This window comes from Acanthopagrus latus, chromosome 9 (genome assembly GCF_904848185.1).
Source record: "Acanthopagrus latus isolate v.2019 chromosome 9, fAcaLat1.1, whole genome shotgun sequence".
Classification (NCBI taxonomy): Eukaryota; Metazoa; Chordata; class Actinopteri; order Spariformes; family Sparidae; genus Acanthopagrus; species Acanthopagrus latus.
The window spans coordinates 23103709-23122227 of NC_051047.1; the positions used below are offsets into that span (position 1 = coordinate 23103709).

Here is an 18519-nt window from a genome sequence, read left to right on the forward strand (position 1 = left end):
GCGCCCTTTAAAGCAGCGCCTGGCAGTTACACACTTAATTAATCACTATAAACCTGTGTAATTCATCTTGACTGCTAGTATTAGGCTAATATTTGTTTAAAGTGCTCAAAATGCTTTGCTCTTAATCTAGAGCTATCACAAATAAAGCTTTGCTCAAAGCAGTATTTACGCCGATGTACCATGCTGTTGCTAGCTTACAAATAATGACGTTGAAGGCTGTCTGATGGGTTGTTGTTGTGTTATGATGCGTTATTGGTTTAAAAAAGCTGGTTCAAGCCCACATATGTACGCATCATACTTGTTCTGCAGGAAGGAAATGTGACTGGATTTTGATATGAGACTGAAATAATTCATAGTTTTCATGTGATGATCATCAATTCAGACGCCTCGATGCAGAAACGTTACATACTGTATCTCTAATATTAAGCAATTCATTGGATGAAACTCAGCCTGTCTTACCGTGTGTATTCTTCCTGAAGTTTACTGGGGTCTGTCACAAAAAATTTGACTCTGAAGCTCAAGTTATGGGGGGACCCTCCTGGAAAAATGAAGATGAATAGTGAGAGAGGGAATATCTTATATTTAGATGCATAACTGAGAAAACACATGCAGCTACTGTGATTAGATTATTATAATATTATTATTCAAAATATTTTCAGTTTAGCTAAGAATTTGAACGCTAATCCGAGAACATGTGTTAACTTCTATTATCAGAATATAGTGATACTGACTGATCTATAGACATTATTCATGTTGTCTCCACACGTATTTATTTATTACAGCTTTGACAGGATTAAATACAAGAGGAACAAATGGCTGAAAAGTGTGAAATAAGTGAGCCTACATTCATTCAAACATGTCCATTAACTATGTAAAGCACAAATCCCGTGGTTATTCCTCAATGGCTCCATCAATCAGCATAAAAACAGAGTTGAAACACAGTTCAATCATTGCTCGAGGAGCACTGTATTTCTCAATAGGGCTACTTCTTAATTGTTCTTCATGTTACAAATTCTATTACTCATTATCAAAAAAAAAGAGAGGCGAGTTGAAGTGAAGTTTAATCATTGCTGAAGGCAGACTCAGAATAATAAATCACACACAGCATGGACTCGAGACTTTTGCTTGAGGTGCAGTGTGGACTTTTTAACCATCACCGAGGCTGGACTGCAGATTTCTGCTTCAAACCTCTGCAAAAATTTGAATATAAGCTGGAATGTTTTATGACTCTATCCTGATTCCAAAAAAAAAAAAAAATGACCTGGACCGGTTAGCTAAGGTGGTATGTTGTGGATTTCACCTACTTTTTAACTGTTTCCTGATGGGCTTGTTGGGATCGAGCCAGCGCTGTAAAATATTGATTGAGAGACACTTAGAGACACCATAATGTTTCCACAGGCTGAACACACACAGGCTAAATTATTCACACTCACACACATATCACACCTGAGAGAAACACCCAAACACCTACAAACACATCAGCACACTACATATAAAGTAAATGTTCAGCCTAGGTGGTTATTTATACAAAAGGCATGGTGTATCACGTTCAGTCACGCACAATCAAAAACGTCGCACTGACCGGCGTATCTAAGGAGTCATCAGCCATGTGCAGGCCGAAATAGTCTCTCTCAGTCAGCTCCAGGTGCTTGAAGACAGCATCCAGCAACACCTGGCCATGATCCGACTTCTGCAGAGAGGGACAGAAAACACACAATGACTTAGTGATGAACTTGTGACTCACTTTCCACCGAAAGAAAGAAGCAAGGACAGACGAGACGCACTGCTTAGCAAAGGGACCTCTGAATCACTTCCCTGCTGACTCCTCGTGTGAAAGGTCACAAGGAGAAACAGTGAGAAACAGATTAAAGCGTTTCCTGTGCCAAATTCTCCTCGCGCAAAGACACCCCTCTTGTCTCAGTCAAATAATTTAACTGTCACACTGGGGCGGAAAAAATGTCCCCAAGTTTAGATTTGTGTGTGGGGAGCCTGTTGAGCCTTATCTAACATCAATCCAACCACATGGAGAAGAGCATGTGTGAGAGATGAAGCTGATGCATGTCTGCAGGCTAACTGTTGTACCGTGTATCTGTTTCTCTATATGGTTTTGCTCAGTGCCCGTGTAATGTCATCTGACATCTTTCCTGCAATGGAGCAATATAGTTATATCGTCCAAAAGAGAGCTGTTAACCATAAGCATGACATTAAAATCAAGATAAATAAGCAAATTCACGTTTCATTTGAATATTCAAGTCCACAACTGGGAAACTTCACCTGAACTCCCCCCTCATGTTGGAACAGGGGCAAAAAAAGTGTAAAATGTTTTGTTAATCTTTCTTTAAATAACTTTAAACTGATCAATGACTGTCATGGGATCAGAAAAGCAGAACACACAGGAAAATCAGAAGAGAGAACTGACGAAGTTCAACACTAAAACCAGCGTCTGTCTGGTGGTCAAGTTTGCGAAATAGACTGATGTGGAAAGCGGAACATTTAGAGAATGAGGGTGAGATTACAGGAACAAAATAAAGTGCCTTGAAATAGTTAACCAACTCAAATCTACTGTCAAGTTCTGCTTTCAGAATATGTCTTTAATGGTAAATGCTTTGTGCAGTTTTGTGCAAAGAAGTAGCAAAAGGAATGTCTGCAAGCAAGTCTGTGGTTTTACTACTACTTTTAAATACTTTATTTTTATTGACTTTCCATTGCAACAAAAGGTCATAAACAAAAAAAAAGAAAATAAATAATTAAGCAGAAATGCACGAGAAAAGGTCTGGAATGCCATTTCTCCACAAAACCAATCATTCTCTGCGATATATTTGGTGGTTCATTCCCTAATCATGTCAGTGATATGTTAACATTGTCCATTTTCCCCATTTCTTGGCTTAATACCATCACGTTGTAACGTCCATTTTACAAGCTGCCAAAAAACTTTACCCCGGATATCTTACTGGTTTGATTTGACTGATTGATCTGTCAATCGAAAGAAGATATTCGTTAACTTTAATTATTTGTTTCAATCATACTTTAAGAAAAAATACTACACCTTTTCTGGTTTAACCTTCTTTACTGTCAGGATTTGCTGCTTTTCTTTGTCAGACATTTTGGACTGATGGTTGAACAAAACCATTATTAGTATTTTACTTAATAGATGATCCTTGTTGCATCTGTAATGAAACTGGTGTGTGAAATATAAATATAGTTGTTTGAAAAAAATAAAGGAGACCCACTGATGAAGACAGGAGAGACAAAGCGAAAAGGTAGGTGAGAGGGACGAAAGGCTAGGGGGAAAAAAGGGCAAAGGCTGAGGAATGATTTATTTAGCAGATCATTAATATCACATCATTTCATGAGAGAGTAGGAAGGGCGAGAGGATAAACTGTGGGACCACAAGTGGAGCAGAAATTCACACCTGATCCTGCTGCATCTTCTAGAGAGAGAGAGTGTGAGTGTGTAACTCCATCAGAGCTCCCATGGGAGAAAAGACACACACACACACACACACACATACACACACACACACACTCTTGTCCACCTCTCCCCTTTACCCCGGTGACACACTTTTACAGCCTGGCATGTGTGTAGGGAACGAAGGGAACGATAGTTGACAGTTGACATGTTGACACGGCAGCCCTCTAGGATCACCGGCAGTCTTTTAGCGCTCTCTGTGCGTGTGTGTGAGTATGTGTATGTGTGTGTGTGTGTGCGTGTGTGTGAGCTATCTACTGCTGTCAAAGCCTTGTTAAGTGAGTCAACTCTGATGCAGCTCTCCTTCCCTTCTCGCTCGCTTCCCTACAGCTCTACTATCATGTTTGAGCGGCACAGAAAAAGGAATAAAGTACATCGAAATAAAGACGTTTTTAGTAAAACTGACAGAGTCTCTCAGGCACTTTCGTCTTCTTCACATCTAGACAAAGATGGCAACCATAAATCCATCTTAAAAAGAAAAACTCTATCCTATGTTGTGTGAAAAATATGTTAGCCTTTAATATGACCGCCGCTGTTGTTTTCCCCAAGTAAGGCTTTTCATAGATATGTCTGAGCGACAGTGTGTGTGTGTGTGTGTGTCAATGTGTGTGTCAATGTGTGTGTCCACTGCTTCCCCTTTGTATGAAGCAGCCTTTCAAGCTGGATGTGGGAGCCCTCTGTGCACTTTTTATACTGTGCTCCCAGGAAACCCATCGCCGCTGTGTGTGTGTGTGTGTGTGTGTGTTGTACGTGTCTATATATGTGCTCGTCAGTGTGCTGGCCACTCTGGTTCTTTACAAGCATGCGATGACCACTACTGCAGCAGCAAACAGCGACACATTGTCAAAATTGTGACTGTAACAAATAGTTTGAAGGTTCGTTCATAACGTTAACATTCATAAATCAACACTCCAATGCTGCTTTCTTCATGTCTGTTTTATTTCTACACTGTTTTAGATACAAATCAGACTACAGTGACATTATTAGTATTGTACTGTTTGTAGAATTAGATTCCAACTCGTGTGATCCAAACATTTCCAATAACTTCAGTATAAAAAGACTTTTAATGTAATAAAATATCCTGCTTCAGTCCATATTTGTTGGCGTTCAGACTTTCAAAAACAGCTTTTCCACTGCTCACCACACACACGGGAAGGCACACACCTGCATTAATGTGGTGGTCCAACAGCGAGCCAAATGGACTTAAATGGTAAATGGACTTGCATTTCCATAGCGCCTCTCCAGTCTACTGACCACTCAAAGCACTTTACAACACTTGTCACATTCACCCATTCACACATTGATGGCAGAGGCTGCCATGCAAGGATGGGAGGCATTTAAGGAAAAGGTGGAAGGATAGGAAAGAAGTACGTAAGGAGTGTTTGAAGGAAGGAGGGATCAAGGATAAATGCAAAGAAGGGTGAAGTGAGAAATATGAAAAACTAAGGAGGGATGGGGCATTAATGTGGTGGTCCAACAGAAAGCTAACAAGTGGACTTGCATTTCTATAGCGCTTTACAACACTTGTCACATTCACCCATTCACACATTGATGGCAGAGGATGCCATGCAAGGTGCCAACCTGCCCATCAGGGGTAATGTGGGGTTCAGTATCTTGCTCAAGAGAACTTTGACACGCAGCCAGGGATTCGAACCAGTGACCTTCTGATTACTGGATGTCCCGCTCTACTTCCTAAGCTACATAACAAGCACCAGATATTACATTTATGTAACCACAATAACAAACAATCATTTCAGCTCTAAAACTATTAAAACTGAGGAATTTGTTCGGGGATTTTTGTTGTTTAGGGTGTTGTTCGTCATAAAATATGACATCAGACATTCAAAGGTTTATTTGAAAAACTTAATAGAAGGAAAAAGTGTCACGCATTGTGACGCATTCTTTCCCTTTACAAAACAAACCAACGTAGCAAATTCAACGCTGTGGAAAACTCACGGTCTACATACACTGTGATAGAAAGAGTCACAAAGATAGAAAGAGTAACACAACGCAAAGAAAGGAAGAAGAAAAAGAGAGCGAGAGAGGGAGATATGGAGAACAACAGACGACTGAGAGAAAGTAAGAGGAAGACAGAGAGTCATAGAGACACAGAGAGAGAACGAGAGAGAGCGAGCAGGGAAGAGAGAAAAAAAGAGTGATTGACGATGCGGCTGTGCGAGACAAACGCTCTTTGTGTTGATCTTCATCAGTCGAGCAGCACCACTGACTGAAATAGTGTCTGTGTGCGTGAGAGCGAAGAGAGAAGAGAGAGATGGTGATGGAGCGCAATCAGAGCACAAGAGACCGGCCGAGAGAGACGGAGAGAGTGATGCTCTGATAAGTTTTTCACCCTGAGGTTTAATCTAAAGTGTTAAAGGGGAAAAAGACCCACAAGCATCAAAGACACAATTTTTTTTTTATTTCCCTCGTCATTCCTTTTCCGTTCACAGGAAACAGCTGTAAGTGCTGCATGTACGTGTTTGTGTTCAAGAATGATGGAAGTTCAGGAATGTGTGAGGCAGCTTGTCCAGACAGGAAGGGAACTACGTAGAGGAGGAATCATCCACCTCCGTTTGTTTCACTCTCTCGCTCTGTGCGACCAAAACACACACAAAATCAAGCAGAAATTTCCAACGACTTTGGATTCTAACTCACTTTACTCTAGATATCAGCCCACATATGACACCACGCTATGAATCCATCACTTCAAACATTTATTGTGGTTATAATGCACTTATGAGTAAAGAAAACACCTGCTGCGTCACACAGCCATGTTACAAAGTGTGTTAGAGCTGAATGTTGAGCTGCCAATTACTGCCAAATGACAGTTTTCAAAGCTGCTATATGTTAATAACACTCATCTACACATACAACCTTGCTAGGTCACTGATATCTATAAACTATCTTGATAATCAATTGATTATTTTTGCAATGTTGAACATTTGCCAGTTCCAGCTTAGAAGAACAGCGGCAAACCTTTACTTTTTACTGTCAATGATGATGGTAAATAAAGAGTCTTTGGGTTTTGTGCTGTTGGTTGGACAAGAGAAGCAATCTGAAGATGTCACTTTTGTCACTTTGAATATGACAATTTGTTGACATTTTATTTATTGTATTCACTCTAAAGAATTAATAGAATAATTGTGAAAATAATCGGCAGTTTAATAAGACACTGAAAGTAAACTTTAGTTCACCCAGTCATTATCCACTAAGCTCCATGCTGATGGGAAGTTTTGTAGTTTTTTTGGGCGCTTCACAGCAAAACAGTGTTGCAGAAAAGACACTATCTAAACTCTTTCTTTAGGCCAAAATCTTCACTGTAGCTGTGAAGCTCAAGGTGTTAGCGCAGACCCCATCTGAAGTGCGGCGTCAAGGGGCGTAAATATCCCCTTTTTACATCCATTTGGGATCTTGTTGCTTCCGTAGTCCTGGATCACGCTGGACAAGCTGCATGGAACCATTTTGTGGTTATTTTCAGCTGTATTTATTTTGTAATGTTTTTAGTCCCCATCTACTTCACTTGTTTGGGAGACTGATGCAACACTGTTTTGTTTCATGGGCTGCAAACCATCAGCTGACTTCCCATCAGCTTGGGGGTGAAAACATGATGACCGAGTTTTCATTTTTGAGTGAACTTCTTCTTAAACTCAATACAATATCTGTTTCGTGGCTCTTAGGGGGCTTTAAATCCTGTCATAAAATTAAATGATTGATTACTTGTGTTGATCTACAGCTCCTTGACAAATTGGCTCACTCAGCTGCTAATGAAGATCATGTCATTTGACTGAAAGATTTTTTTGATTGTTGATTTCAGATTGTTTTAAGGATTATATCCTCACTACTGCCACTGAGCTAATTCAAACAATGTCAAATGCTTCGCTGAATCCTGGGCCAAATTTTGAGCCATGATTTATGCAAGTTAGAGGAGTAAATTTGAAGTATACTTGACATCACTTCATCGGTTATTTAGTCATACTGTTTGTGTGTTAAATGCTGATTAGCCCTCATCTAATATCAATGGCAGGCCCCTGAATTTGATCACAAAATGAATGAATTTTGCTGTCCAAAGAATTGATGTAATATCATATCTTGATTAAACTTGTAATTTACACTACCCACACTGTAATGATGCAGAGCTGGTTGAAGAATTGGCAAATCTCTCTGTTTTCTCTGCGATTTCCTCTTGAAGCATGATTAAGATATTTATGGTTATGTTGAGGCCATTCAAAGCACTCGTTTAGGGAAACTGCATGGATTTCATTTCAAATATATCAATCAAAAGTCTCATTCAGCAGTAAATTACAGCTGTTTTGCAGGATTATTTATCCTTAGCCTTTTGCTGCTCTTACTCACTCATTAAGTGCTACTTGATTACCAATGGCTCTAGCAGACAGCTGAATGTTTATGTGGTGTGTAGTGGTTACTATGGTTAAGCTGCTTGTCACTTCACTCTGAATGAATCCTGCTTCTGACCCTGTTTTTGTATTTATAAAGAGGTGGGTCACCAGTGGGCCGGGCTTTTTTAATTTCCTGTCATCTATCAAGCTTTCAGGCTAAACCACATTCTGCTTTATACTGGTATAGTTTCACCCAAGGACTTCCCATCTGTAAGATCATCAATACCAGCCTCCATGTCCCCACTCACTGCCCCCACTACCCGCACCACAAGCACCCGGGTTCCCATGACAATAAGTGGCCGCTTCTGGATTTTCACTCTCGGCTAGAATCAAGGCCAGTCGGCCAGGGAGAGGATCAATAGGAGTATTGTTGCTCTGAGGATGGCTTGTCTTTCCAGGAAGTTACTGCTGCTGCAGGGGTCTGATCAATGACACTGACAGAGAGACTGACAGAGACCGAGTCATTCATTCAGCGAGAGGCTGGGAGGGGGGAGGAGGGGGGAGTCTGGGGCAGGAAGCAGAGAGGGTGAGAGGGAGGCAAATGTGCAGGAAGAGATGTAAAGAAAGAGACAGGATTATGGGTAAAATGATACGAAAAGATGTTGATGAAGCAGTTGTCAAGGTCAATAAACATCAGTTGCAACTGTATAATAAATGACTGACATGGTAATACATGGTTTCTAAAGCATGTAACTGCTTGTTTACAGTGTAATAACCGTTAGCTAAAGTTAAATCTACAATAAATGTACTATTTATTAATGATGGTTACTATCAAGTGATACCAACCCACCTCACTCTGCCTCCCACTGGCTACTACTCATTGTACTCATTGGTTTGCTAGGTTAGGCTAGATAAAATCAGGGAAAGCCAGTTGGGCTAAAATCTAATAAGGGCGGTCCATGCCTTTGTTATCCTGGAAAAAAATGACACTCACAGAAATTAAAATCCTGGCCCTGATTCCATCTAGCAATATCTGCTGGATACACCAGAAGTCCTACAACACTGACCGTCGCCCACCGAGGATTCAGGCCCACACACACACACACACACTGACAGCGATAACTGATGCAACCTCAATTGAAGCACGTCATTTCATGCATGATTTTATGATTTAGCCAGCAGTTTCGTGGGAAAAAAAGCCATTATTTATACGTAGGATATTCCTCTAGTCACCTCAGTTGTGTCACATGTACAAAAACTCTGCATCTTTGTTTGCATCGCTCTGACAGTCTCCTCTCCTCCTCCTCACACTCACAACAGGAAATTATTATCACGGAACTGGGATACGTTTTCACAATAGCTGAATTTGGTCATCACTGATGAAAGATTTCACAGCAGTGTGTCCTCACAGAGCGCAGCATCTCAGTAGACATCCTCTCTCTCTCTGTCTCTCTCTGCCTCTCCTTACGTTCATTTAGCTCTTTCCAAATGGGTACCATGGCTGAAGGAAAGCCGCTATGGTCACTGGGTCCTCAAACGGTGCGTCAGATCTGTCGAATTATGGGCGTCTAGGCACTTTGACACGCCTCATAATGCTTTCTGATGCTCGTCCAGTTACTGAAAACAAAAGGTGGGCTTCAAAACATAAGTGTCAGATGCTTTCAGTGTGTTTGGCCTGATGACCAATGGGTAATCATGGGTTTTCAAATGCAGAAATTCTCCATGGGCAATATATAAAGAGTAATAAGTATGGTGATGGTGATGCAACTGCACCCAGCCTGCTTTAATCCCTATTAAGATTTATACTATACTACAATATAATTTTTGAAAGTACACAAACTGACAGTTTAATTTTTGTTTATGTTCACTAGAAGGGCAATAATGACTCAGTGGCTCAGAGGATGATTCCTCCTCTGTTCAAATATGGAAATCTCTGATATATGACGCTTCTGATTTTTGAGAAGCTGAGGAACCACATTGTGGAATAAAATCATCTATTTGCGAGAAAGAGGAAGAAAACACTGAAGCTCCTTGGAATTAAGAGCAGCTCGGTCTGACGATGAGTGCTGTGATGACTCAGTGCATGCTTCGCGTGGTTTCCTGGACCTACTATCTGGAGTTTCCTGAGATTTAAGTTAATCAAATTCCAATGAATGACAGACGAATGTTCAAAAAATCACCGTCACCGTAGAAAGAACAGAACAAAAGAGTGTCGGTAAGTGAAAGACAAACCAGCTACAAGCAAGTTTGTGAACAAAAAAACAAATTCAGAGTTTTTTTCTCTTTCACACTGACAGATGTTTTTATCATCAGCGCTCTGAGTAGCATCCTTATTTTCTGTATTTCTCTAGACACAATATAAGCATGAATAGACATGAAGTCACGCTCACATGCATGGGCTGCACTCAAAGACGCAGACACACACACTTCGGCACAGGCAGGATGTGATTTGTCAGAGGGGATGTTATTAGTGGAATTGTATTTTCTGAATCACAAAGGGAATTTCCCTCCTCACGCTATCACAACTCTGATCAAACACTCGGTGACACTGAAAGACATGAAGACAGACACAAAAAAGTGAGAGAGAGGAAAAAGGAAGTGTATTGTCACATAATGTGACAGACGACTGTAATGTCAGTCACAAGGCAGCTTGTCACACACACACACACACACACACACACACGTTTTCTCCCCCTCAAGGTGTGACTGCGTGTGACTGCTTGTAAAATAAGACAAAGACTGACAGATCAAACACTGAACTCAAACCTCTGGGCTGGCAAGAGAGAATATAGAAGCCAGTGAGAAGAAATATATTAATAATATATATTTTAACCTTTTAGCTTCATCAGAATCTAACACATGTGGGATGCTTTTTAAATGTCTGCAGACATGTAGAGACACACAGAGGCTTTTCCCCCACCAACACAAGTTAATCTGAGGTGGGCTTGAGGGGAAATTCACAGTAATGGGAGACGTGGGGGGACGAGGAGGAGGCACAAGACTGGCTTTTCCATTTTGCTTGGGTTAATATATGATTATTTGCTATTTGTTATGTACCCATTTATATAACATTATATATAACAGTATACTGCTCGTCATTAATTTTCACTCGTAATTATGATGGGCAAAATCACTGAATTAACAAATATCAGTTTCTGTTTGTAATGTACCCATGAGTGTACAGACAACTATCTCTAGATTACTTAAAAACTTGATGATTCTCAGGCAAGTTATGGAGTTATAAGGAGCGTCTTTTATTTCAAGACTGATTCACGGTGGACTTCAGGGATAGTGTCAGTCACACTGAATCTAAAAATATGTGCTATGCAACGTTGTGTTCAGAGTTATAACTCCCTCTGCTCAACCTCTTCCACTCTCCTGTGCCCCCCTTAGGAGGCAAACCACACAGTATGTAAACCTCTGCAGTTCTGTTTTGAAAAATATTGTAATGTGTAATTTCACGACCATAGAAGGCAGAACAAGAAGATCAAAGTTCTATAAACATCAAAGCTTTTGTCTTGTCTACTTCAGTTCGTTAAAACTTAAAGAAAGACTCTCACTGAGCAGGAAGCGTGGTACTTACGCTGACTTTGAACGCCTGGACGGTGTTGTCCAGCAGCAGTACGTTGCACACAACCTGTGTGTGCTGCCTGTCTCGCTCCAGCTCCGTCGCCCGGACATTGTAGGATCTGCCAGCAGGCAAGCGGAAGCGCGCGCTCATCACGCTCCTACCAGGGTCTAAAACGAGAAGCCAACACACAGCAGAGAGGAGAAAATGATTAGTGAGAGAAACAGGAGGCAATGCATCAAACAGAGCGGTACGGAAAAAGAAACGGCATAATTATCTCCATGCTCAGTTTACACATACTATATATGACTTTTCAGGTGTCTTAAAGTAAGAAAACGCAAAGAAAACAATAAGCCAATGTACAGCAATACATGATGTACTTGGTGAGGCAGCCGCACAGTGAGGCAAGCCTGTACAAGCAGGGCGAAGCGGCAAAGAGTGAATGCTTCATAAGAAAAGAATGTCAATGAGAAGGCAAGCTGCATGTTCCCCACCAGGAGAGTGGAAACTATACAGCAGGCCAGCACCGAAACACTCACAAGCTACTGTAAAATGGAAAAAAAAAATGAGAAAACAACCAGGATATTGAGTCCTCTTCAGAACTGATCAACATTTTGAATTTGATAGTTTCTTCACCAACATGCCTCACTTAATGCCGACATTCAACATTTAACAACCAAACCGTGGCAGAAAGAGCGCTGTCTGCTCATCAGTGGGAATAAAGAAACAACAATTCAACAAGAAGCTGCTCCATTTAGAACAAACCAAAGCCCGTTATTAGGCGAGGCCACATCTGACTGCTCTCCTTGTCTTCGTTGACTGCAAACTGCTCGCATGTGAAAAAGGCAAAATATCCGTGCCAAATCCTTGTCAACTTTTACAGAGGAGCAATAGAAAGCATCCCAACTGGAAACATCACAGACTGGTGTGGTTAGTGAACGGCCCGGAACAGGACGGGTCTACTACTCGATCATTGCTACCCATCTATAGAGGATCCATCGGCACAGAGCCCGAAGGACACTACAACACCCACCTCAGCCACAGTCTGCTCGCCCTGCTGAAGCATCAGCTGCCGTATCACCAGACAGCAGAGCAGCTTCTTGCCTCAGGATGTGAGACTGCTCAATAGGCTGTCAAACGCCATTGGATACTTTTATGGCACCAACCAAACTGTCTCGACGCTACAGAGAACCGACGACTGTCTTGTCATTTGATACCAAATTTCAATCCTAAGAAGTAAACCTCATCAACACCAGTGAGCCAATAAGTGTGCAGCTGTCTCGGGTCAAGCAGGACTAACACTAGGTTAGGCTGAGAGACGGGGCCCACCACCTGTAAGTGTAACGTAATCTTCTGTTAAGACACATTTCATAAAATTGGTATTTAAAAAAAGTAATGCTTAGAAACCAGTAACTCATCCCTCTGCACTCTGATTACCTTCACAAGTAGTTTGGTTTTGCTTTGTGTTGTATCTATGTAGCACCGAGTGGCATTTAAAACTATATTTCATTTGTAATCAGTTTTGTAAAATGACCTTGTAGCTTGCTACCTCGAATCCAAGTTTCCAGATTAAAAAAAATGGCCTCTTATACTGCACAATATATCCTCAACTGTGCTCTGTAAGGATGAATAATGAAGAGTGAGCTCTTGAACAATGACTGAGTGAGTAAAGGCAAGTATCAGAACAAGTAGAACAGTCCCATAAGTCAGGCACTGACTGAAAAGCAGCCTTTAAATATGAAAAAGAAAACAGTTAACCACGCGAACACTTATGACATATCACAAAGATATACATTAAAGTCTTGTATCACGATAACAACAGAGTTATATCGCTCAGCCAAATCCCCAGTGCTCCTTCTCTATGCCTCAGAGGCAAGCTCTTCCTATTTTTGTGTAGCTGCTGAGATATTTTCATTTTCCTAGATTTTGCTGGGGAACATATGCGTTTGCACTGGGATCTGTGCCCTTCCCGTCCGCCTCCCGCTTGTTTCATTCCTCTGTGATTTGTCTTGACAGGAGACATAATAACCCTGCATGGGTCATGGCCCCGTCATCAAGGGCTGCTGTATTTGCAACGATGGCTCTGTGTGAGCCTATTTGTGTGTGTGTATATAGTATATATGGAGAGACCTCTGCATGTCTGAACTGCTTGTCACTACACATCAGCACAAACCTCCCATGACCACTGGCAGATGGTGTGTGCACAATGTGTATGTACACACATACATAAAACACACCACAGCAGCAGCATCGAGCCTTCTGACCTCCGTAGAGTCAAGCTACACACAAAAACTTGAGATTATTACGTCTCTAACAGGTGGTTTTAGTATACACAGTGTATAATTCTTTTATACTGTGTGTGACTGCATTTCAAATACATGACTATCATAAAATAATAATTCTTAAAAAATCCTTCATTTCATTTATAGTCATTTTTAACATGTTTCTTGTTTCACTGTGCTATCATTACATGTCTCCAACATTAATGCATTAACGAGGAAATCAAATACCTTGTAGCAATCAACTGCCCTTCTGTCCCTGAAATTCAACAGTGACACAAGTTTCAAACAGAAGTCCACAGGAATATTTGTCTGTTTTTTAACATGACACCCTGAAGTCCATGAGAACATTAAAGGGACAAAGCTAAATGTGCCACCATATTGGTGAGACCCATTTAAAAGAATATAAGACCAGAAAGGAATCATATATATTCTAAGAAAGCACTATATTGGATTTTTTCCTCCAATGACAGGTATACCGACATTGTCTAACTTGTCCATCCCGACATTAATGTGCATCCCTAGCATTTTTAAAAGGAGCACACAACTGGTGTTACACGTGAAGATTTGTTTTATAACTAAGGGGATACTTCTAGAGCAACTGAAAGCAGAATCTCTGCATGTAATAACCCCAATGATGTTGACAGGGTTATCTCAGGTTGGACTTGGAGACTACAATTCAAATTTTTGGTGGAAAGTTTTATTATTTTTTTTGCAGTGCATCATAGAAGTGACGCACTGCCTCCCCCACTAATGTCAAAAGAAATCCTGACACGGTTGTGAAATACAGCACTAGCCTACACAGGAAAAGAGCGGAGGCGCCACATCACGCTGCATCTACGATGAGTTAGGGAATTGTTTATGTCTTCATTCAATAACTCAACCAATCACTACATGAAATGCATCAGTGCCCATGTGATTCAGCTCTGCAGGTGACAGTGCTTACCACCTACACTAACAGCTGCCTGGAGGAAACCCAAACTCGGGGGTGTGGAGCTGCATTACAGGAAGTGTAGGAACCAGAGGAGGAGAGCTGGCAGGTAACATCCAACCAGGCGTGACGCTGGTCGTACTGTGGGTCGACCTGGTCAGATCAATATATCCGACTGCCAGCAGAACAACCACACACGCAATCTGGCACACATGAATACATACAAGCTCACAAGCAAACACACACACTGACGGCAGCCACAGCAATGCCGGCTTGGGAAACAGAGCGAACGATCCAGTGAGATGAGCGGAGAGGAATGCAGAGATGAAGCCATGCAGAAGGAAGGAGGGAAGGAAGGAAGGAAAGAAGGAAGGAAGGAAGGAAGGGCTCTCTCTCCCATCACTGCTTCACACAGTGGAAAAGCAACGGGACACACAGCTGATGAGGTCTGACACACAGACTCTCTCCACAGGCCGGCTCGTCCTCCCTGCTCTCTTCCTGTCCAAACATTTTTCTGCCATCGAGCTGAAGATAATTTAAAGACCACAGACTGCAGTACTGGATCATCTCCGCAATGTGTGACTGTTCTAGTACATTTCTCCACCAAAATAACCCCTTTTTGTCACTTTAAATTATATGAAATTATATGAAAAAAATTATAACATTTTCTGAATGTTCAGCTCTCAGAGTTGTTATCAACGTTTGTTTATCTTGAGAACACAAGTTATTTATGTCATTCTGACGAGATAACAACTTTTTCCACACATTTAAGGCCTGGCAAAGGCCGAAATTGCTACAGAAGCAGAAAACGGCTCACCTGTCTGCATCATTGTTCAAAATCTCGACCAAACATATCTCTCTGGAAAAGAACACTTGTTATCTTGGGTAGTAACTTACGATCTCAAGAAAACAAATAAAACTGAACCTGAAAAAAGCAGTAAATAATATGTTTGATCCATACTCGTTAAGGGCTTTCATAGGTTTTGGTCAAATATATATTATGATATTTGTTTTTGTCAAAACAGCCTGGGCTTGTCGTTAAGCCTGCAGCAAACTTATGTAACGTATCTGCTGTGCCCATCTGCATCCCAATGCCATTTGTTTTCTAAGTCATAGTCAGGTTTGTCATCTTCTGTTTTGCCACATTTTGCTGTCCCGCTCCACTGTGTTGCTCACTATCCTGTTCTACTGGACCGTTTTCTATTCTACTTGATTCCATTTTTCAGTGTCCTATAATTTTCTGCTCTGTCGTGTTTTCAGTTTTGCTCTGCTGAGCTGGACAGGGCAGCCACACTCCCCTGAGAGAAGCCTCCGGATCTCCGGAAGCACGCTAACATTATTGCTTCCTGCAGTCAGCAGAGCTTACAAACAGGCAGGAGTGTGTGTGTGTGTGTGTGTGTGTGTGTGTGTGTGTGTGTGTGTGTGTGTGTGTGTGTGTGTGTGTGTGTGTGTGTGTGTGTCTTGACCCTAAAGCTTCCCTCGGTGGTGGGCTTGCTCAGCTTATTGCAAACACAGACGGTCCTGGAGCCTTCCTGTCTGTACACAGGAATACACGCCCTTCATATAAACACATATGACACACACACACCCCCCCACATTCACATACATACAAATGTTATCTAACACCAAAAATCAGGTTGTGTACAGTTTGACGCACAAATGCACACAGAAGCGCGACGATAAAAAGAACATTACCTACTGAACTACGATTGTCCCCGTATTTCTTATTTATACCAACGGAACAAAAAGTCTTCAAAGGGAAGAAAGTTGCACAACATTCGACGTCTTTTCCCAGCTGGAATGTGGGACGACTACTGAACTTCATTTGCCCCGCACATTTCTATTTATACCCCTAATTTCTTCAAAAGAAACTGAAAGAAGACGCGCTACGTATGTTTTTTTTTTTTTCTGTCCCTTTGTGTTGCTCTGGAACAATTGAAAGAAGAGGCTTCCCAGAGGAACTGCACATTGCACCGTGTTTCACAATGCACAAACTAGGCCACAGACAAACAGGTGGTCAATTACAGATGTGTGCCAGTGTGTGTGTGTGTGTGTGTTTGTTTGTGCAGACAGCTTGTGACTGCTGAGAGTTTTCATAATGGATGAAATAAAAATAAAACACGACTTTAAAGCCCTCGTGCATCTTTACCCTCTTTCTGCGTACGTCACTGAATTAAGAGCAGAGAAATGAAACATGCACAGACTCAGACCTGACAAGACTAGTTACTCTGTCGTCATGCGTCATAGTAGTGTGCTTGGTATTAATTGAGCAAGGCCTCGATTTATTCTTAACCTGTTACGGCTCTTTCTTTCCTTTGCATTCCAACAGCACAGTCACTCATCCTCTTTCCACCTGATTCTATTTAGACGCTAACATCTCGTTTCCACAGAGCTCTGAGTCAACCGCGAGTTCATTCATTCCTACGGGAAAGTCTGTGATCTCTGACGTGTTTGCTGAACTTGAATATTCCTGTTCCTGATGTTAAAAGAAATGTTGACTCCTGCAGTAGGGCTCAGATAGATAGCATGTGCTGTGTGTCGAGAGCATAAAAATTAGATAATTGGTTGATTGCCGTAATGTGACTCGATTTATCAATTTTCTTCCGAGTGCAAAGTTGATCGAGATTTAAAACACTGACTCGTGGTTAATTTGTCTTTTAGCAAAATTTGTAGAAAACTGGCTTCACATCATCTTTTGGTAGCCATTTATTGTGGATGCTGTTTTTGTCAAAATAATGCGGCATGCGTATATAAAAACACAAACAGTGCAAAAAAAAAAAAGCATTTCCTTGCTGAACCTGGTGAAAACAAGGCCCATCACCGACCTCACTGACCTTCGCTCAGTTTTCACCACCCCTTCCCTCCCTGTGTTTTTAATGTTACACACTTTTTTTTTCCCTCCACCCACCCACCCCTCCCTCTTTCCACAACCCCCGTGATCCCTTTAATTCTACTTATTTTATGTAGGGCAACGACAGCAGCAGGAAGAGTGCTGTTTCATGTCTGTGTGTGTGTAATTGACAGATTCAAACAAAGCATTTAAAATGCTTCATGTGGGGGAGGAGGGGGGCCGAGGGGAAGTTGCAGCTTAAGGAATGTGGGCAGCGAATGACCTCTGACCTGCTTTAGGGATAGCCATATGTGGCCCGGGCTGATGGCAAACCCATACAGTGCAGAAGAGAAGAGAAGAGAAGAGAAGAGAAGAGAAGAGAAGAGAAGAGAAGAGAAGAGAAGAGAAGAAATTATTTTTAAGAAAATCATTATCTGTTGTCTTGGTGTGCTGTCAAACGAGCACATGCTTAAAAAGGACACCACCCGCAGCCTGACGAAGTTAAAAAAAAAAAAAAGAAAGAATGTGGGTAAGAAGCGTCTAACACTTTGAAACTGAAACTGTATAGAATGTTTATGCCCACCGAAATGGAGAAAAAGTGTGAGCCAGTCTCACAGCATGTGTGCCAAAACAGTCTGTTTATTTAGGCGTCATTGTAACCATTCATGCGAAACATGAAAAGAGAAAACTTTAATTTAACTTTAACTATAATTTGGCCGAGTTGCAAGTTATTTCTCAGTTTAAGTGTGCGGTCCAGTTTATAAAAACGTAAGCCAGTTGTGCTGATTATTATGCGAGGAGAAAGTCTAGTCGGGTTGGTCGGTTTGTCTCAGATTCATCACAGTTCGGTTACGCAGAGTTGCAGACGTCTGCAAACCTCTGCTTGAACTTCACTGAGCCCTCATGGAATAAGCCTCTTCAGAAAAGACCTGAGTCAGCCCGTCTTGCTTCATTGATGGGAAACATGAGGCAGGCCAATCCAGTTCTCAGCTGCTTAAAGCCTATTATTTTGGATTTCAACTTAATAAAGACGTGCGACAGCAGTGAAAGGAACATGCCTTTTATAATGAGCATTTATTTTTATTCTACTCTATTTTTATTTAGAG

General features: G+C 41.4%; 1 protein-coding gene across 2 annotated transcripts in view; it reads right to left on the minus strand.

Annotated features, from left to right (window-relative positions):
- The window catches only part of ptpn4a (protein tyrosine phosphatase non-receptor type 4a), a 75122-nt gene that overhangs the window by 35421 nt on the left and 21182 nt on the right, over nucleotides 1-18519 (minus strand). For both annotated transcript variants that reach the window (XM_037108968.1, XM_037108969.1), the window contains exons 2-5: nucleotides 11389-11543; nucleotides 1583-1690; nucleotides 1305-1347; nucleotides 460-538 (exon numbers count right to left, since the gene is read on the minus strand). In XM_037108968.1, the coding sequence (XP_036964863.1) occupies nucleotides 460-538; nucleotides 1305-1347; nucleotides 1583-1690; nucleotides 11389-11526 (368 nt within the window). In that variant the 5' untranslated portion in view covers nucleotides 11527-11543. The remainder of the gene's footprint in view (nucleotides 1-459; nucleotides 539-1304; nucleotides 1348-1582; nucleotides 1691-11388; nucleotides 11544-18519) is intronic.